Raw genomic sequence first — 21,853 nt, 5'->3', positions numbered from 1 at the left:
CTGTTTGAAATTTGTATATGTTTGAAATTTGTCATAATAGAAAGTGTAAAGTGAGCTATATTACAGTAGGATGTCTAGGACTGAATGTCTCTGGGGAAGCTCCACCCACTGAGCTTGGTAGGCCCCGTCCCCTTCGGCCCCGCCCCACCCCTTCAGCTTCAGCCCCGCCCCATCAGCTTCAGCACCACCCCTTTAAGCCCCGCCCGTTTCAGCCCAGCTCTCCCGCCGTCTGCTCTCAGGGTGTGCAGTTTATGGTGTGTTCCGACTTCCTCATGTCCGCTCGGGAATTCGTGGTCCTCAGACCCTATAAGTCGCTCTCTTTGTTCTTCCCCAGGCCGTAGAGACTGCTCCGAGTCCCCAGAACTGACCCACGGCCTCCAGACCTCCAGCAGCGGCTGCCCGGGTCCCCCCACGTCCCAGGGGAGTTTGGTCGCGTCCGGTCGTGACCCAGGGAGCGCGTCCGCGTCGTCTTGGCGACGCTCGGGGAAGGTGGCAGCGCCCGCGGAATCCCGCCCGGGAACCCGCTCCGGGGTGAGCGGCCTGGGACCTGGGGCCGTGAAGGCAGCCTGAACCCCGGACGGGTGTCCAGCCGCAAGTCAGCCTGGGTTGGGGGCGGAGGAGAGCTCGGGCCCATAGGGGTAAATGAGGATGCGGGTGGCGCGTGGGTCTGGATTCGACCCTGCTCTGGAGTCGAGGGGTACTGAGGGGAGCAGGCGTTTGTCAAGGGTGAGAGGGCCTGCCCCGAAGAGCATGGCGCCGCGAAACCGAGGATGCCTGGGGGTGGGGGGGTGGGGGGGAAGGGGGAGAGTTCACCTTGGGGGTGAGTGACCTGGGATGGGAGCTTGGGTGACAACGGCTTAGCTATTGTGTCTCCCTGAAGTACGGGCAGGGAATGCGAGGGGAGGGGGCTGGAGAGTGAACCGGGGCGGGTGTTGAAGGGGTGGCGGGGAAGGAGGTGGGCGAGGTGAAGCTTCAGCCATGCTGGCGAGAGGGGACGGGCCGAGAGTGGACAGGAGAACCTTCCGTCAGAAAGTGATTGCTGAGCACCTCTTCAGGGTGCTCAGTGTATTTTGCTTGATGCTGTGCTCTTTGGGGAATCTAAAGCTATGAGCCTTCTCAAAACAAAAAACGAAAGAACACACGTAAAGATCCACACGTGATTTTACGTCAGTCTCAGGGGCTTCACAGAGCAGCCCCCAAGCTTGGAGACGCAGCTGTGGGAGATACAAAGATGTGTGGAATTTGCAAAGTGCCATCACAAGGCAACACATTATTAATGCCAGAAGTAGTGGAGGCAGCAATTGCTAAAGAACGTTAAGGGGCATTGGGATGAGTGTGAACTTTAGGAAGGCAAGCCTGGCAAAGGGTGTGACGGAACCGGGACCCTCGGTCCTAGGACAGAGCTCCTAAGAAAGCGCCCAGTGGCGGGGGAGGAGGTCTATGGCTCTCCACCTCCTCTCCCCAGAGAGGGGCCCAGGAAGGTGGCTCAGAAATGCCAGTGTCTCCCAATGTTGAAGGGTTTCATGGTCACGTCCATCTAAGAAACTTGATTCGGAGAAATCTCAGAAAGAAAAGCCCTGTTTAACTGCTGACTTCAACATTTTCCAAACTTCATCAACTGTGAGAGCCTCAGGAAGCATCAGGGCTACATTTTGGGAAAAGCTCTTGAGGAGAATTAAGGACCACGGAAGGGTTTTGAGCAATGGCACGGCACTGGGTGCAATGTGTGATGCAAGATGAATGGGACCGCCCGTGTGGGAACGGAGCGGCCGCGAGAGAGAGGAGGTGGGGTGGGGGCCCTGAGCCACAGTAAACCACACAGTGACAAGGAGTACCTTTGTCAAGGGTTGAGAAAAAACAGTGTGTGGTTTCCTGTGGATGATTATATGACTACTGTTTTCTTCCCAGGAAATGACCTTTGGCTCTAAAAAGAAGGCTCCATTTTTCATGATAAAATGGCAGCGGTGAAAACCCCCAGCAGAGAAGTAAAGAATGCTGAAGAACCTTTTCATGATGTATCACCCCTCCTTTTAAGGAGCCTAGTGGAGGAACCCAAGAAACCAAAAGAAGTACCTAATCACCTCCTGGAATCAAGTAGGTGGTTAGGAAACAGATTTGCTTTACAACTCACGTCTTCCGAGAGGATCCAAAGTCCAGAAAGCATAATGGAATGTTGGGTGCTGATTTATCTGTATTGTTTTACAGGCTGGTAATCGTGTTCATCATTAAGAACAATGGGTCCATTCAGATCCATCCACTTCACTGGTAGACTTTATTTTTTTTAATATTTATTTATTTTTTTGGCTGCGTCAGGTCTTAGTTGCAGCACATGGGATCTTCTGTTGCGGCATAGGCTCTTCGTTGTGGTGCTCGGGCTTCTCTCTAGTTGTGGTGGCGGGTTTTCTCTCTAATTGTGGCGCCTGGGCTCCAGAGCACGTGAGGTCTGTAGTTTGCGACACGTGGGCTCTCTCGTTGAGACGCGTGAGCTCAGTAGTTGTGGCGCGCGGGCTTAGTTGCCTGGCCACATTTGGGATCTTGGTTCCCTCGACCAGAGATCAAACCCGCTTCCCCTGCATGGGAGCGTGGAGTCTTATCCACTGGACAGCCAGGGGAGTCCTGTAACTGGTAGACTTTTGTGGTGGAAATTGGTCACTGAGTTCTGCCACCTCCACTTCCCCAAATATCTTTCCTCTCTGTCCCCACTTCATCATCAGCAGGTCACCAGGACTACTGCAGGGCCCTCCTCCCTGGCCACACTCTTCACAGCCCTGGCAGTGTCCTTCCTAGAATCCATGCTGGCTCCTGCCCCCATCCTGTCTGGATGCTCTCAGGGGATCCCCTGTGTGCAGTTCCTTTGCTTGGCACTTGGCCCTCTTTGCTGTCGATCTGAGCCTGCCCACCCAGGGCCCCTCCAGTCCCCCAGCTCCGGCCACGCCGGTTACTCCTGCTCCTTCAAGGATACTTGCCTTTTCCCACGCACATCCCTGAGCCTGGAAAGCCTGTTAAATCCTATAGCTGTTATGCAGAAGGCTAATTATGCAGAAGGTTATGCATTTTGCCTACGGTCTTCTCACTGAATCCATCGCATCATCACGATACCGTCTATTTCCATTTTACTGTTGGGGAAGCTGGGGTGGCCCAGCTAAGCAGAGAGGTGGTGTTCAGCTGTTGCAGCCCAGTGTCCCGCTCCCTACGTCCCACTAGCTTGCTTCCCACTTGCCATTCAAGGCCCCTCACGAATGCTGGAAATGCAGCATTTGCTGTGGCTCTGTTGTCACTGAAGAACACACTGAGTGCGAGTTAGTGTACTTGACTGTTTCTGGGCATTAACAGAAAAATGCCCGTTTTACATCTATTTTGTGGCCCTACACACAAAATCTTCAGCATTAAAAAAAATGACCAAGGGACTTACCCGGTGGTCCAGTGGGTAAGACTCCACGCTCCCAATGCAGGGGGCCCGGGTTTGATCCCTGGTCAGGGAACTAGATCCCTCATGCTGCAACTAAAGATCCCACATGCCACAAGTAAGACCTGGTGCAGCCAAAATAAATATAAATAAATAAAAATTTTTAAAATTACCAAGTAATGTTCAATACTTAAAAGTAATTACCAATACTTACAAATTTACCAAATAAACTACGGAGATCATAATCCCCCTGAGACACCACCCTTACCCCAGTCCAGCCCTTCAGTTTGACCCACAGTTGATGACAGTGACCATTCACCTGCAGAGGAGAAAAACACCAAATGTTTCACACCCACTGTAGATGGGTACGAAACACGGCGGCAAAGGGTGGGGTCAGGGTGTCTGTGACTCACAAGATTTAGCTATAGCCAAAGGAGACAGGTCGTCATTTGTAGGAAACTGGACAGGGCATTCATACCGCAGGAGGCAGTTTACTGGTCGAAACCCGGCCTGGGCTTGATTTTTACAAACTGGAAAGAATGGAGGGTTATAAACAGATGCCTGGCCTGAAGCACAGAAGGCGTGGAAAGGCTTGGGACCCAGTGTCTTCTCCACACGTCTCAGTTCCTGCTGCGTGAAGAGCCGGGACAAGTTTTGTAGCCCTGGACTCTTCTGTGAGCTCAGCTGTCCTAACCTTGTTCTCAAAACTCGGAGCAAAAAAAGACACTCCCATGACAAGAGCAGTTTGAGACTGTACCGTCCAGAGGCATAATTTTTCAGAGCCTTAGGATTATTCTGTATTGCACTGTAATTCAGTTCAGAGGAAATCAAATAATAGCAGTTAAATACACAGTAATAAAATTAAACCCTTGGTGTTTGGATTCTTTGAAGTGGATATTCATTACATAATAAACAATTGCAGTGTTATACAGAGAAAACACAGGGTGTGTGCTCTTCACAAGCTTGTTTTATTATGAAGACTTGTATAAAATGTGTACAGAGCAAGTTATTTTAATAGATAATAGATTTAATAGATAATAAATAAATGTGAATTTGTATTGTGATGATAATATCTCCCAAATGATGTGTAAAAACAGAGGGAGAAGCAGTCCAGTTCATGTGGAACAATCATTAATCTTGTTGACAGCTGTATCCTCTGTCTGAAACTTTCGTATGCTTAAAATACCCTAGATTAAAGGGAGCTCATGTTGATAGGATCTTCGTTCATTTAATATACGTTTTTATGTCTCAACTCATGATATACTTAATCTGCATTGTTTTTATAGAGGTTTATGCAAATCTTCTGAAGAATAAGGTCATACAGGCAAAACCTGGCATATTGCATTTTGGAGGCTATCAAGTAGAAAAACAACACCAGCAGATACTGGTAGGTACTTTAAAAAAAATTTTTTTTTAAATTTCATTGAAATATAGTTGATTTACAATGTTGTGATAGTTTCTGCTGTACAACAAAGTGATTCAGTTATACATATATATACATTCTTTTTCATAGTCTTTTCCATTATAGTTTATCACAGGATATTGAATATAGTTCCCTGTGCTCTACAGTAGGACCTTGCTGTTTCTCTCTATAATAGTTTGCATCTGCTGACCCCAAACTCCCGATCCATCCCTCCCTCACCCCTGGGTAGGTACTTTCTAAGTGGGATAATTAACCCTAATAATGAAATGACATGAACGTTCTGCATTTATATTACTCATTCATGTAAAGAGCACCATAATCAGCAGAAGTGCAGGTGTAAATTGGACCAGAAAGGTAGTTCTAGGATGAGAAATTTTAAAGTTGCGTCAGTGTCCTCGGCCAGCTTTCCTCCGCCTGCCAAAGGCTCATCCCAACACTCTCCAAACTGGTGCCGTTGCTGAGTGACCGTAGGGGCCAGGAACTGTGCTTTGTGTCTCACGTGGTCCAGTTTAGTCTTTACACTAGCTTTGTGGAGGTTGTATTGTGGCTCTCTTTGTAGAGATGAGGAAACCGTGATTCCAGAAGGTTAAATACAATACTTGCCTCAAGAGCATGGCGGCGGAGACAGAGTGACTCTTAGGCTGCCTGCCTCCCAACCAGTGAACTTTTTTTTTTTTTTAGATTTATTTTATTTATTTATTTATTGGCTGTGTTGGGTCTCTGTTGCTGTGTACAGGCTTTCCCTAGTTGCAGCGAGCAGGGGCTGCTCTGTTGCGGCGTGCAGGCTTCTCACTGTGGTGGCTTCTCTTGTTGCGGAGCACAGGCTCTAGGCGCACAGGCTCAGTAGTTGTGGCGCACGGGCTTAGCTGCTCCGCGGCACGTGAGATCTTCCCGGTCCAGGGCTCAAACCCGTGTCCCCTGCATCGGCAGGCGGGTTCTTAACCGCTGCGCCACCAGGGAAGTCCCTCAAGTGCCCTGTGCTCCACGCCTCCCCCACCAGGGAAAAGGTGTCCCTTTCTTAGAAGGTCCCAGCAAAGGTTCCGTTTCGCCTGCTCAGGTCAGATGCCCAGGCCTAAATCAGTCACTGAGGCCAGAGACACTCCGGCCTGACCTGGGGCAGCAGCTCCGCTGAAAGGGCTCCGGAAGAGACAGGTGAAAGGACGCACTGAGGAGCGGCTGAAGCTGTGTCCACCGCAGAGCCACATGAGTCCGGGCCTTCCTGGCTCCCCGTGCTTGACCGGGATGTCCAGACTGGGGAGGGCCCGGGGTGGCTACAGCACTCCTGATCCACCACGAAAAGGGGTCCTGAGCATTAAAGCAGCTGCAACGCCTCAGCGACCCCGCCGTGACCCTCCAGAGTCACACTGAGCAGGACGTCAGAACGACGGCAGCCGGCCGTGGAGCTGGGCTAGACCGGGCTGCGGGCACGTGCTGGAGTGGGGCCGATAGGCGTGGGCTCTCTCACGTGGGTCCTGCGGCTCCGGCTTTGTGGGTGGCGTCCCCTGCCACCGCAGGCGTCTCCGCGTTTACGCGCAGTGCGTTCTTATAAGCCATGTCTTTCACTTATTTATTTTTGTTTTCACATAGCGTATTTTCTAAAATTTTTTAAATTTAATTTTTATTTTATATTGGAGTATAGTTGATTTACACTGTATTCGTTTCAGGCGTACAGCGAAGTGATTCAGTTATACACATACGTATATCCACTCTTTTTTAGATTCTATTCCCGTATAGGTCATTACAGGGTATTTTTTTTTTTTTCTTTTTTCTTTTTTCTGGTACGCGGGCCTCTCACTGTTGTGGCCTCTCCCATTGTGGAGCACAGGCTCCGGACGCGCAGGTCCAGCAGCCATGGCTCACGGGCCTAGCCGCTCCGCGGCATGTGGGATCCTCCCGGACCGGGGCACGAACCCGTGTCCCCTGCATTGGCAGGCGGACTCCCAACCACTGCGCCACCAGGGAAGCCCCCATTACAGGGTATTGAGTAGAGTTCCCTGTGCTGTACAGTAGGTCCTTGTTGATTATTTTATATATACAGTGTGTATATGTCAATCCCAAACTCCTCATTTATCCCTCCCGCCGAAACCGTGTCTTAAAGTGGATCATTTAGAGCCAGAATTCCAACTATCGTGTTAGTCTCATTCTCAGAGTGAGGAAAACCACTGGAGGAAACTGACACATGGTAAAGCTGTCAGGAAGTGAGGTCAGGTTCTATCGGGCAGACCCCTGCCGACAGAGAATGCAGCTTCCAGAGAACGCAGCTTCCGTGAGTCCTTACACATCTAAGAGGGTGGAGAGAGACGGGATCAGGAGAGGAACCTGTTAGGTGCCCAGTGCTTCCTCTTAGGAAAAGGGTCAGGATTTAAAACTGTGATTAGGAACTTTACCCCTCAATCTATAAGGACACATTCCTTAGAACACAGCATCAAAGACCAAAGTTAATCATTCATTTTGGAACTTGCTTTTCCTGGTTATTAGGTTTGCTATCTAGATGATGGTAGGGTAAATCTAAAATAATTATTGTTCATAATTACTCATTGTTTGCAATGAGTGAACAATTCACTACCCGTTCCCAGCCGCCTCACTCTCCTCCTTCCTTTACCCACCCACCCCCAACCTAGGCAGCCACTGATCCACCTTCTGTTGGTATAGATTTGCCTATTCTGGACGTTCCACATAAGTGGAATCACACAACATGTGGTCTTTTGCGACTGGCTTCTCTCATTCAGCATGTTTTCCAGGCTTGTTCAATTTGTAGCATGAATCAGTACTTCATTACTTTTTATGGCCAAATAATATTCTGTTGTATGGCTTTATTACATTTTGTTTTGTTTTTTTAATTTAAAAAATTTTTATTGAAATATACTTGATTTACAATGCTGTGTTAGTTTCAGATGCACAGTAAAGTGATTCAATTATACATATCTATATAACTATATATTCCTGTTTTACATTCTTTTCCACTAAAGGTTGTTGCAAGATATTGAGTATAGTTCCCGGTGCTATACAGTAGGTCCTTGTTGTTTATCCATTTTATATATAGTGGTGTGTATCTTTTAATCCCAAACTTCTAATTTATCCCTCCCCCACCATTCCTCTTCGGTAACCATAAGTTTGTTTTCTATGTCTGTGAGTCTATTTCTGTTTTGTAAATAAGTTCATTTGTATCAAATTTTAGATTCCACGTATAAATGGTATCATATGATATCTGTCTTTCTTTTTCTGACTGACTTCACTTAGTATGAGAGTCTCTAGGTCCATCCATCTTGCTGCAAATGGTGTTATTTCATTCCTTTTTATGGCTGAGTAGTATTCCACTGTATATATATACCACATCTTCTTTATCCATTCCTCTGTCGATGGACATTTAGGTTGCTTCCATGTCTTGGCTGTTGTGAATAGTGTTGCTATGAACATTGGAGTGCATGTATCTTTTCAGATTATGGCTTTCTCTGGGTATATGCCCAGAAGTGGGATTACTAGATGATATGGTAGCTCTATCTTTAGTTTTTTAAGGAACCTTCATACTGTCCACATTTCATCAGTTGATGGACATTTGGATTTTGTCTTTGGGGCTGCTAGGAATAATGTCATCGTGGACATGCGTGTCCATGTTTTTGTGTGGATATATTTTTAATTCTCTTGGATATATATTAAGAAGTGGAATTGGGTTGTATGATATGCTAGTTTTCTGTGGCTGCCATAACAAATTACCACAAATTTAGGGGCTTAGAAAACTAGAAACTTATTCTGGAGACCAGAGTCCAAAGTCAAGGTGTCAGCCGGGCCTCTCTCCTTCCACGGGCTCTTGGGAGGAATCTTTCCTTGCCTCTTCCAGGTTGTGGTGGCTCTAGGTGTTCTTTGTTTTGAGGCTTCATGATCCTAAACCTTGGCCTCCATCTTCACATGGCTTCTCCTCCCACTCCCTTTTGTCTTCTCTTCTGTCTCTAAAAGGATACTTGTCATTGGACTTAGGGCCCATCCGGGTAACCCAGGATGATCTCATCTCAAGGTCCTTAACTTAATAGCATCTGCAGTCACTCTTTTCCCAAGTAAGGTCACATTCACAAGTTCCAGTTATTAGGGTGTGGTTGTATCTTTTTGAGTTCACCATTCAACTCACTGTTGTTCTATTTGCATTTCCTTAATCACGAATGATGTTGAGCGTCTTTTCATGAGCTTACTGGTCACATTGCACCAAAGGCTTGTGGTGGAGAAGCCATCTGGGATAGCCCAAGAGCAAAGTGAGAGATGGGGAGCCGACACCCAGGGCGTAGAGGGAGACGAGGAGAGAGGCTCGGGGAGCAAGCATGTGGCGTATTTGGAGACCAGTGTGAGGTCTGCTTTACCCAGATGGTAGGCTTTTTGGAGGGAGGTAAAAGCTTCATTCTGCTGAAGAACAGAGGCCATCTCTGTCTTTTGTACAACACAATGCCTAACACACACAAGGTACTCAATAAACACTTGTCAAGATATTGAACTCACTTTATTGGAAGAGAGTGACTTGGTAGAGACTCGTGAATTCCAAGTAAATACAGGCTAGAGTCTAAATAATCACACTGCTTCTATCAGACATTGAAACAAACAGAAATGGATACAAGTACAAAATTTCATCTTAATAACATTCTGGGAGAGCCAGCCTCCTGTTTCTATCAGGAAACTTAAGCAGATGCCTAAGGGAATTACCTTGAGACTCTTGGCAAACAAGGGGGGAAATCCAACTCTGCCTTTATCTTGGTTTTGTTACAGGAAACTGTGTAAATTACCCAAGAATGGAATGACTGAATGTGTGTTTAAAACGACAATAAATTGTTCATTAACATTTGAGATTGATCCAGATCTGGTTAAAGTCTTTAAAGCCTTTTACTTGGATTCATATCGAAATCAATCTTTCGATTTAGAAGTTGAAATAATGGTTCCCACTTTTCTCAAAACCAAGACCTCTTAAAATCCCTTTCCCTCTGCGGAAAGACTTTGTCTGGGAAACTATATTTATTAAGGAAATAATTAATCAATTTTCCCATGAGACAACCAGTGTTACTGTGGCCAGCCCCAAACAAAGTTGTCAGCCTCTACAGCCTTCTCTTATGCAGAGCAGCATTCCCTTCAGGCTTTCTGCAGTAATTGTATTAGTTTTCAGGTCCCTGTTGCAGCATTCAGAGACACTCCTGCCCCAGGATCTTGGTTCTCGAACTGGGGCCACGAATCCCAATGGCTTCTAGTCAGTGTGCGAGGGTGGGGACTTGAAGCTACAGTGTAAACAAACATGGTGCAGCCTTCTGGAGCATCAATTTTACTCTCCCATTTTGGAGAAATGCAGTATAGAGCAAAATTTTAGAGTAAAATCAATTGCCAACCTGCATTTTAAGGTAAAACTGTTACCGACCAGGGTCCTTGGACTCCGTAATCAGTAGAAATTAATAGGAGGCCAGAGGAGACATTCAGGCAAGGCTTTACTGGGGCCCTTGCTGCAGCAGTGGGGAGCGAGAACAAGTAGCAGGTTCCCAGTTCCCTTGCTGGGTCCTCGAGGTGGGGCGGGCTGGTTCCCTATATGGGGTGAGGCTGGGGGCAGGTCCAGGGGTTGGGCCTGAGGGGTGGCCTAGGTGCCCTGCCTACCCCCTGGGTGGGCTGTGTGCAGGCATCCTACACAGGGCCCTGCTTTTGCTACCGGCTCCTCAGAAGTGGCAGTTGGGTTTTTTTGTTTGTTTGTTTTTTGTTTTGCTTTGGTCTTTTTGTATCTTGTTGTCCATAATTTGCCCCAGCTGCACGTGCACGCAGTTATTTTTAGTCCCTTATAGTTTCTTTGTATCTGTTGCTCCAGGAGACGTCTGTCCCGGTGCCAGCACTACAGCAAAGGGTCCCAGGTCCCAGGTCCCAGCCTGTCTCAAAACACTTTAAAGAACTTAGAGGGCTGCTTGCATTTTGCCCCCAGATCCCTGGCGTCGGGTATTAACCTCTGAGAAGCTGTGTCCCTGAGGGGAGGGGTCGGAGGACCCCGACTTGGAGGCTGAGCTGTGTTTGGAAAATGCTATGATTAGTGCCCGGGGTTGAAGGTTAGGCCCGACGCTCTGCCCGGTGGAGGGGCTGGAAGGAAAGAGCAGAGTGGGGACGGAGGGGCGGGAGCTGTGAGCAGCCCTTGGGAGAGCTCTGTGACCCTTGAGTAAAAGCTGTTCAACCCCGGACTGCCTGGTTGGTGGTTCCATGCTTGCTTGCCTGTTCTGGGGGCACGTTCTGAAACACTGAAGCGGGGGCTGTCAGTTGGGGCCCGGGGGGGTCAGGGGAGGGAGTGTCAAGGTCGTGAGGGCCCACAGGGCCAGGAGAAGGTCAGCTCCCAGGGGCGCAGAGAGCTTGGGGGGGTGGGGAAGTAAGGATATCTATTGACCCCAGAATTGCGGGACAGAATAGGGTTTTAGGTGAGTTTATCTTGTCTCGCCTCAAGGGCAGTCCTGGGTTGCTCACGTTTTCAAATAAACTTTAAATATTAATTTAACATACACTTTCTAAGCACTTGATCTTCCCAAGGCTTTTTTTCCCCTTTCAATGATGATTATTTCACCCCCAGTTTTAGTTATAAATGAAAAGGCAGGAATGCCATTTTAGCCCTGAAAGCATATTACTTTTTAAAAAGAAATCAAACTGACCTGCTGACAAAGTGTAAAAAAAAAGATAGATAGGGAATGCAGTTTGGGTACTGAGACATCCTGAGCTCTGAGACGGGAAGAGCCCTAGGTTCCAGGCATCCTGGGCCCCAGCATACCAGTGTCTCCTGGAAGGAACATTCTCCTGGGTAGGAGACCCAGGAGCCCACACCTCACCAAGATTCCCCCATGCAGAACCCCTGGAGGTCAAGAGAGGCCTGGGCAACTTTTATTTTTTCAGGCTTCTCACATATTAAAGAGGTATGCCAGACTTCCCCAGTGGCACAGTGGTTAAGAATCTGCCTGCCAGTTCAGGGGACACAGGTTCAGTCCCTGGTCCGGGAAGATCCCACATGCCGCGGAGCAACGAAGCCCGTGCACCACAACTACTGAGCCTGTGCTCTAGAGCCCGCGAGCCACAACTACTGAGCCTGCATGTTGCAACTACTGAAGCCCACGTGCCTAGAGCCCATGCTCTGCAACAAGAGAAGCCACCGCAATGAGAAGCCCGCGCACCACAACAAAGAGTAGCCCCCGCTCGCCGCAACTAGAGAAAGCCCACGCGCAGCAACGAGGACCCAACGCAGCCAAAAATAAATTTTTAAAAAAAGTAACTTTAAAAAAAAATTAAAAAAATAAAGAGATATGCCATGTTGCTGCAAATGGCAATATTTCCTTCTTTTTTATAGCTGAGTAATATTCCATTATATGTGTGTACCACATCTTCTTTATCCGTTCATCTGTTGATGGACATTAGGTTTGCAGCAACATGGATGGACCTAGAGATTATCATACTAAGTGAAGTAAGGCAGAGAAAGACAGATATTATATCACTTATATGTGGAATCTAAAAAAATAATACAAATCAAGTTATTTACAAAACAAAAACAGACTCATAGACAAAGAAAACAACCTTATGGTTACCAGAGGGGAAGGGGATGGGGGAGGGATAAATTAGGAGTTTGGAATTAACAGATACACACTACTATATATAAAATAGATAAATAACAGGCTTTTACTGTATAGCATAGGGAACTATTTTCAGTATCTTGTAATAATCTATAATGGAAAAGAATCTGAAGCTTGAATTTGACACTTGAAACTAACACAGTATTGTAAATCAACTATAGTTAAATAAAAAAAATAAAAAAAGATATGCCAAAACAGGGTCACAAAAATTGTGGTCCTTTAAGAATATTCACAGGTGAACAGATAACTAATAAGAACCTGCTGTATAAAAAAATAAAATAAGATAAAATTCAAAAAAATATATTCACAGGTGACAAATGAAACTTTTAACAAATGCAAGCATCAGTATAATCTCATCAAGAGATTATGTCTTAAGTCTGACTTAGGGCCTCAGTGAACTCGAGGCCTTGGGCAGTGGCTGTGTGACAGGCCCAGCCTCTGGCCTGGACTTTGGAGACCAAGGGCCTCTTAGCTGTCCTCCGGCCCGGGTGAAGGCCAGATCCCAGAACCCAAGGTCCTTGCTCTCCTTTCATGTAGGGGAAGGAAAAACCCCTCTACTCAGAGACCCAGTTAACTTACCCAGCAGGTTGTCCTGCCTTGAACGAGGGCCTCCTCCCGACCCCATCAGAGAACTCCTGACTTTGTGTTCTTTTTTATCAGCCCTAGCGATGGATTGGAGGCTGTCCTCTCCACACTCCTTTTCCTGATTTTTTGACTGCCTTAGTGTCACCAGGTCCCCAGGACAAGTGGCATGTAATTAGAGAAACTGGGAGTGGGTGGGTGACTGGCTTCTAAGCTCAGCTGAACCACAGGACTAAATTGAGTTCAACAAAAAGGTGCACAGGTAACCAGTCAGGGCAGGAGGAGGGGAGTGTGCAAGGCCATGCCGGGGGGTACCTGGGGCTGTAGCTCTGGAAAAGTCTTAGGTTGGGCAGAGACACATGGGCATATTTCATTATTCTTTAAGTGGTGTTGTATTTACTTTATTATTCGTTAAGTGGTGTATGATAGATTTTGAATCTCTTAAAGCGTTTAAACATGCACTGAAGCCAAAGCAATCTTGAGAAAGATAAAATGGAGCGAGAGGAATCAGGCTCCCTGACTTCAGACTATACTAGAAAGCCACAGTAATCAAAACAGTATGGGACTGGCACAAAAACAGACACACAAATCAATGGAATGGGATAGAAAACTCAGAGATAAACCCACACACGTATGGTCACCTTATTTTTGATAAAGGAGTCAAGGATATATAATGGAGAAATGACAGCCTCTTGGATAAGTGGTGCCGGGAAAACTGGACAGCTACATGTAAAAGAATGAAATTAGAACACTCCCTAACACCATACACAAAAATAAACTCAAAATGGATTAAAGACCTAAATGTAAGGCCAGACACTATAAAACTCTTAGAGGAAAACATAGGCAGAACACTCTCTGACATAAATCTCAGCAAGATCTTTTTGGCTCCACCTCCTAGAGTAATAAAGAAATAATGCCATTTGCAGCAACATGGATGGACTTAGAGATTATCATACTTAGTGAAGTAAGTCAGACAGAGGAAGACAAATACCATATGATATCACTTATATGTGGAATCTTAAAAAATGATACAAATGAACTTATTTATGTACAAAACAGAAATAGACTCAGAGACATAGAACACAAACTTATGGGGACTTCCCGGGTGGTGCAGTGGTTAAGAATCTGCCTGCCATTGCAGGAGACACAGGTTCGATTCCTGGTCCAGGAAGATCCCACATGCCGTGGAGCAGCTAAGCCCGTGCGCCACAACTGATGAAGCCCACGCACCTAGAGCCCGTGGTCCGCAACAAGAGAAGCCACCGCAATGAGAAGCCCGCACACCAATGAAGAGTAGCCCCCGCTGGCTGCAACTAGAGAAAGCCCGCGCGCAGCGACGAAGACCCAATGCAGCCAAAAAAAAAAAAATCATAAAAAAAACCCCTTATGGTTACCAAGGGGAAAGGTTGGGGGGGAGAAATAAATTAGGAGTTTGGGATTAACATATACACACTCCTATAGATAAAATAAACAACAAGGATCTACTGTACAGCACAGGGGACTCTACTCAATATTCTGTAATGACCTAAATGGGAAAAGAATCTGAAAAAGAATAGATGTATGTATATGTATAACTGAATCACTTTGCTGTACACCTGAAATTAAGGCAACGTTGTAAATCAACTCTACATCAATATAGAATAAAAATTTAAAAAATAATCAAAGTGCACCGTATCTCCTCACATCCCTTTAGGAACAAGATGAGGTAAAGATAAATGAGGAGGTGCACGTGCAGGTAGAGGAAGCAGTGTGTTCATGGGAATGCTTCTTTTTCTCTCCAGCACGTGGTCAATATTTGCAATGAAGATTTACACGTTCATATTCTACGCCCCCAAACCAAACACTTTCAGATCAAGAATGTGAAAAAGGTAGGTGTCCCTGGGGGGCGTCTTCTCCCAAGGTGTTCATCGCCGGGGGTGGCTTTCCGTGCCGCAGGTCTGCCCGGGGCAGCATGTAGCGTGTTGTCCCCGTGGTCCCGCTCCCGTGGGCGCTGGGGCTCGTCCGGACAGGAACCCCCTTGTCTTCTAGGAGCACCACCTTGTCCCTGGCTTGTCCCTCACGGTCACCATTACGTTTACTCCAGATGAGTGCCGGTACTACTATGATTGCATCCGCATTCACTGTAAGGTGTGTCCCTTAATATCGGGGGGTTTGGGGGGCTTGGGGGTGGCACCTTACATCTTCAAGGGAAGAAGAGAGACGGAGTGACAAGGATGAAGTTTCTCAGCCTGATGCCTTGGGCAGCCGGTCTGAGTGGCTTGAGGGTCCTGCTCCGGTGACGTGGGTCCCAGCTGGGGAAGCTCCAGGCTGCCGAGACCTGGGGCAGAGCCAGAGACACTGCTTGCTGCAGGTTCCCACCTGCCCTGGCCTAAAAGTCTCCTTTATCTTGTGGTGCTGGGAGTTGAGGAAGGCTTGTCAAATAACTTAAACATCCTCCTTTAAGAGCTAGGTGAGAAGATCAGCAACACCCCCCCTGGGCACCAGCAGCAAATGTCCTCTGAGGCAGCCCTGGGGGGTCTGCAGGGAGGCTCCTTGTGTGGTCCGACCCCAGAGGCTGTGCTGTAGGAGTTCTCGCCGGCCTTTTCCAGGTCACCTCATTCATCCCCGTCCTCCAGCCTCCAGCCCCACCTGCTGTCAGTCCTTCCCTTAAAACTGGCACCTCCACACCCCTCTGCTCTGGGTTCCACGCCCAGCCCTTACACGTTGAGAAGCCTTAAGGTTAAGGAAATTTCCCTTTTCAAAATAAAAGTGGAAGAGTGTGCTTTAGTAACAGACGCGTCTCAGTTTTTAAAAAGAGGGGGGAAAAAAACTAGAAATGAAACCAGAATAGTGCTTTCAGGAGGAATGTTCTGTACCAAGAACAAAAATCCTTAGGACAGGCATTGCCCAGAGCACCAGGGCAGGTGCCCTGCTACTTCATAGCCATGCTATTAGTAGCTTGTATCTATGTGGTGCTTTAAACTTTTTAAAGCAGTGTCTGCTTGAATTCTCAAAAATACCTTTAAAGAAAGGTGGCCTTATCCCCACTTGAAAGCAAAGGAAGAAACGAGCTGTGGAGAGGTCAGAGGGCTTACTCAAGGTCACGCACTGTGCAGGTCTAGAAGCAGGTCTCTGCGCCTCTGGCTGGCCCAGTGCTTACTGTTCGGCGCTGTCCAGACCAGCTGATTCTGTGCTGGTTTCTGTTTATCTCAGGCCGCTCACGATTGTGTTTCCCTATAACTCTCTTGTATCGAAACAGATGACTGTTTTCATCTCTACGTGAAGGCATCATTAGCTTTCCTGGATAATATTGAATATCATTTCAGTGAAATACACTAAAAAGTTTCTATACTTTGTTTATAGCTAAGAAAACTCAATATTTCAACTGTTATATTTAAGCACTCAGTTGTTGTTTTTTTAAGGAAATGTTTTCCCTTTTTTTCTGGAAGTATTTTTTTTTTTTTTTTTTTTTTTTTTTTTTTTTTTTTTGTGGTATGCGGGCCTCTCACTGTTGTGGCCTCTCCCGTTGCGGAGCACAGGCTCCGGATGCGCAGGCTCAGCAGCCATGGCTCACGGGCCCAGCCGCTCCGCGGCATATGGGATCCTCCCAGACCGGGGCACGAACCCGTATCCCCTGCATCGGCAGGCGGACTCTCAACCACTGCGCCACCAGGGAGGCCCTGGAAGTATTTTTTAATGATAGAAAACAAGATAAGAAGTAAAGGATCTACAAATTCATCTTTGAAAATTATAGTCTTGGGACTTCCCTGGCAGTCCAGTTGTTCCAAAGCAGGGGGCGTGGGTTCAACCCCTGGTCGGGGAACTAAGTTCCCACATGCTGCGAGGTGCAGCCAAAAACAAAGAAAAAGAAAATTATAGTCTTAAGCATGGTAAACTTGACTTTTTTCCCATTAATTTTAGGGAGGTGAGACTTTGCTTGTCCCCATCCATGCCTATCCTGTCATGAATAGACTGGACTTTCCCTCATTTATAAATCTATCAAATGTTCTACTTGGTGAAAGGTAAGTTATCACAATGAATTACCAAACTGTCATGGGATGTGAAAAGTTAAGAGAGACTCACATAGATAAAAACTTAGATTTCTGTTTTTCCTAATGGAAAGTTTTCCTTCCAGCTGAGTTAGACTGGACTTGTAGCTGCAAAGGCAAAGCAAACAACCAACAAACAAACCCAACCGAGTCAAAATATCGTTAAGCAAGAAAGGAATTTATTGGGTCATCAACCTGAAAGGTGCAAGATGGCACGCACCTTCAGGCATGGCTGGGTCTAGGGGTTTAACAGGGGTTGCAGGGACCTGACCCTCCCCGGATCTTGGTTTTGCTGCCCTGTGCAGGCTTCTTTCTCCACAGGCCCCCCTTCACAGGAGGGCCTGCAGGGTTGGGAGTATTGGTGTCGGAGTCCCAGGGAGGCATCGCATGCCTGGACATTAACCAGCATCTGTTTTTGGACGGAATGGCTACAGGGAAGGCCAAGACCCTGGACAGTCACTATGGAAGCCAAATCTCCAATCCTCCCTCCTCGTTGCGAAAATAATCGATGACTCTAGTTGTACTTCAAGGTGTGTCTTGTTTCAGCAGTAAATATTTACTAAATACCTACTACCAGGCACAGTGCTGTCTGTCGCTAGAGACATAAAGAAGGTGGATATCGAGCTGTTAGATACCGAGATACAGTGGCCATGCCGGTTGTTAAAATCTTGTTAAACGCTGAAATATTTCTGTACTGGTTGGGAAATATATACTGTCCTGAGCCCCCGATGCCTCCCTGCCATCTGCTTGGCCCCTCACCTCCAATGATTCCGTAACTAAGTTGTTAATACCTAGCCATCTGGCGGGGTCGGGCAGGGGGTGGGTACCTGCAGGACCTGGCTCCAGCTTTGTATCCACGCTAGTGGCGCACTGCCCGTGAAGTCCTGTTTGGGTGATATTTTGAATATCACCTGTGGTAAAAAGATGAATAGACAAAAGCTCTCATTCTGAAGGTCTTAAAGTCGGACGGGGACAGAGCCACGCCCCTGATTAATTACACCACGTGCTACGCGTTGTGATCGGGGCGCACACAGGTCCCGTGCAGGCCCAGGAGAGCGAGCACAGCACTGATTGGAGGCGTGGGGAAAGTCCTCACGCCTAAGCAGGGGACGTCCGGTTATCCTATCCGGTTAGCCACCATGGGGTGGTCCGTGAGGGGGGCAGTCCAGGCAGGGAAACAGCACGTACGAAAGCACACTGGCGGCAAAGAGTGTGGACTACGTCTTGCAGGTGATGAAGCCACCCAGTAGCCGGTAGATACTAGATGCCTTGTGGTCTAGGCCCAGACAGTGAGCAGAGACTGTGGGCTTCAGCCTGTGTCTGGGGGTGAAAGCAAGTTCGGGTGCCTGCAGGCAGCTCTGAGCAGGGGATACAAGTTGCTAGTGACTGGGTAGTAGAGGTAGAGGGGGCAACTGAAGCTTTTTGGTGCTGGCGGGGGACCACGGTGTATGAGCTTCAGAGCCCTTGAATGAAACTCACCATCTAGATCTGAACAATCGCGTTGGTTCAGCTGACGTGAGGTCCGCTCCCCCGCCCAGCGGCTTCGCATGAGCTTCTGATGCACCATCTCGCTTTACTTAGTTTTTTATTTTTATTTATTTATTTATTTATTTTATTAGTTTCTGCTTTATAACAAAGTGAATCAGTCATACATATACATCTGTTCCCACATCCCTTCCCTCCTGCGTCTCCCTCCCTCCCACTTTACTTAGTTTTTTAAAAACAGCTCTTTAAGAATTGTCAATAAGGGGGCTTCCCTGGTGGCGCAGTGGTTGAGAGTCCGCCTGCCAATGCAGGGGATACGGGTTCGTGCCCCGGTCTGGGAAGATCCCACATGCCGCGGAGCGGCTGGGCCCGTGAGCCATGGCCGCTGAGCCTGTGCGTCCGGAGCCTGTGCTCCGCAACGGGAGAAGCCACAACAGTGAGAGGCCCGCATAACGCAAAAAAAAAAAAAAGAAGAAGAATTGTCAATAAGGGACTTCCTTGGTGGTCTGGTGGTTAAGACTCTGCACTTCAAATGCAGGGGATGTGGGTTCGATCCCTGGTCAGGGAACTAAGATCCCTACACGGCGTGGCCAAAAACTAAAATAAAAATAAAATAAAATAAAAATTCTCAAAAAAAAAGAATTGTCAATAAATTATACATACAAAAGGGGCTGATAGAGGTGAACCCCTCCTGGCAGGACCCACTCACTCTATGCATTTTGAGGCCAAGCATAGCTATTTCCTTTAAATGGGTGAATAAGCAATTTTTAACCAAAATTGAAGTGGCAGGAAACAACTAACTTCCTAGTTCGTCTGTCTTCCTCCCTCCCTCCCTCCCTCCCTTCCTCCCTCTCTCTCTCTCCCTCTTTTTCTTTCTTTCCCTCCACAAATCCCTCCTTGTTTGGACCGTAAGCAAGGCTGTCCAGGTTGAGAGCACTGGTCCATAGGCAGGAGGCAATGATGCAGACATCAGCCTTGGTTCTTTTTTTTTTTTAGTGGGGTATAATTGCTTTACAATGTTGCGTTAGTTTCTGCTGTACAACAAAGTGATTCAGCCATACGTATACATATATCCCCTCCCTCTTGGACCTTCGTAACAGATAAATCTGCCCACTTCCCTGGAGGCTTCTCCCAAGCTGTTTTATACATCATGCCCTTCATTTGTAATCAGAATGAAAATTTCAGCTAAACAGTTTATGAAGCTGAGTTACTGTGTGTAACACTGTGATATTTTAAAAAAATCTTTCAAAAGATAAGCCTGCTACTTTGTTTCTCCAAGCATTCTGGCAGCAGCGCCTTCCCAAGCCTTGATGCACTTGACTCAATGGCTTTTCCCCAACTTTTAACTACGCAAACTGCCCAGCACTGCATTGCATCCACAATGTCTGGTCGCAGCCTGGCATGGGGGGCGGTGGTGGTGGTGACTATTTGAAAGGGTTTTCACCTGAAATGTCCTCTGTTAATCCTAGGCTGCCTTGGGGGTTGAAGGTATTATTTGGGTAGGTTCTTTATTCAACATTCATTCATTCATTCATTCAACAAACCTTTATTGAACGCCTACTATGTGCCAGGCACAATGGTAGATACTAAGGAAGTAGAGGTGATTAAACCCTCAACTCGTGATTAAACAGACAATTCTTTATTTTATTGAAGTATAGTTGATTTACAATGCTGTGTTAATTACTGCTGTATAGCAAAGTGATTCATATACACACACACACACACACACACACACACACACACACACACATTCCTTTTTTTTTTTTCCGGCCGCACCACATGATAGGCAGGATCGTAGTTCCCTGACCAGGGATCAAACCCGCGCCCCCTGCAGTGGAAGTGTGGGTCTTAACCACTGCACCGCCAGGGAAGCTCCCTACACACACATTCTTTTTCGTAGTCTTTTCCATGATGGTTCATCACAGGATATTGAATAGATTTCCCTGTGCTCTGCAGTAGGACCTTGTTGTTTATCCATCCTCTGTGTACTAGTTTGCACCTGCTGACCCCAAACTCCCACTCCTTCCCCCCACACCCCGCTCCTCAGCAACCACAAGTCTGTTCTCTACGTCTGCAAGTCTGTTTCTGTCTCGTAAGTTCATTTGTGTCATACTTTAGATTCCACGTATAAGTGATATCATATGGTATTTGTCTATCTCTGTCAGACTTACTTCACTTAGTATGAGGATCTCTAGGTCCATCCGTGTTGCTGCAAATGGCATTATTTCATTCTTTTTTATGACTGAGTAGTCTTCTATTGTATGTGTACTACATATTCTTTATCCATTCCTCTGTCGATGGACACTTACGTTGCTTCCATGTCTTGTCTATTGTAAATAGTGCTGCTATGAACATAGGGGTGCATGTATCTTTTTGAATTACAGTTTTGTCTGGATATATGCCCAGGAGTGGGATTGCTGGATCATATGGCAGCTCTATTTTGAGTTTTTTGAGGAGCCTCCATACTGTTCTCCATAGTGGCTGCACCAATTTACGTTCCCACCAACAGTGTAGGGTTTCCACACCCTCTCCAGCATTTATTGTTTGTAGACTTTTTGATGATGGCCATTCTGACCGGTGTGAGGTGGTACCTCATTGTAGTTTTCATTTGCATTTCTCTAATAAGTAGTGATGATGAGCATCTTTTCACGTGCCTATTGTCCCTATGTATGTCTTCTTCTTTTTTTTAAAATAAATTTATTTATTTATTTTTGGCTGCGTTGGGTCTTCGTTGCTGCACACTGGCTTTCTCTAGTTACGGCGAGTGGGGGCTACTCATCATTGCGGTGCACGGGCTTCTCATTGTGGTGGCTTCTCTTGTTGAGGAGCATGGGCTGTAGGCGCACGGACTTTGGTAGTTGTGGCACGTGGGCTCAGTAGTTGTGGCTCGTGGGCTTAGTTGCTCTGCAGCATGTGGGATCTTCCCTGACCAGGGCTCGAACCCATGTCCCCTGCGTTGGCTGGCAGATTCTTAACCACTGTGGCACCAGGGAAGCCCTGTATGTCTTCTTTGGAGAAATGTCTATTTGGGTCTTCTGCCCATTTTTCGATTGGGATGTTTGCTTTTTTGTTGTTAAGTTGTTTGGGCTGTTTGTTAAATGGACGATTCTCATTTCTAATTCAGTGTGTTCTGAGGAAGGACACGTAACCCAGCTCAGTGTGAAGGGAGTTGGGGGCAGGTGGGACGGCGGAGCTCAGACAAGACTTCCTAGAGGAGAGTGCGCCTGCCGTGAGCTTTTGAAGCGCGACTAGACCTCAGGCAGCGGCAGGGAGCAGGAGGGAAGAAGGGTGTTGCAGGCAGTGTGGAGGCTTGGGCACAGGC

At 47.1% G+C, this 21,853-nt stretch overlaps 1 protein-coding gene across 1 annotated transcript in view; it reads left to right on the top strand.

The window, feature by feature from the left end:
• Window positions 1-488: 488 nt before the first annotated feature.
• Window positions 489-21,853, top strand: part of CFAP221 (cilia and flagella associated protein 221) — a gene marked incomplete at its 3' end in the record, with an annotated part of 83,259 nt that continues 61,894 nt past the window's right edge. The window contains exons 1-6 of the mRNA XM_079710567.1: window positions 489-531; window positions 1,909-2,094; window positions 4,693-4,793; window positions 14,800-14,886; window positions 15,047-15,145; window positions 16,919-17,019. Coding sequence (XP_079566693.1) covers window positions 1,956-2,094; window positions 4,693-4,793; window positions 14,800-14,886; window positions 15,047-15,145; window positions 16,919-17,019 — 527 coding nt within the window. The 5' untranslated portion in view covers window positions 489-531; window positions 1,909-1,955. The remainder of the gene's footprint in view (window positions 532-1,908; window positions 2,095-4,692; window positions 4,794-14,799; window positions 14,887-15,046; window positions 15,146-16,918; window positions 17,020-21,853) is intronic.

This window comes from Hyperoodon ampullatus (assembly GCF_949752795.1).
Source record: "Hyperoodon ampullatus genome assembly, chromosome: 8".
NCBI classification, from domain to species: Eukaryota; Metazoa; Chordata; class Mammalia; order Artiodactyla; family Ziphiidae; genus Hyperoodon; species Hyperoodon ampullatus.
Note: the sequence above shows the minus strand (reverse complement) of the source record. Positions and strands in the feature narration are given on the sequence as shown.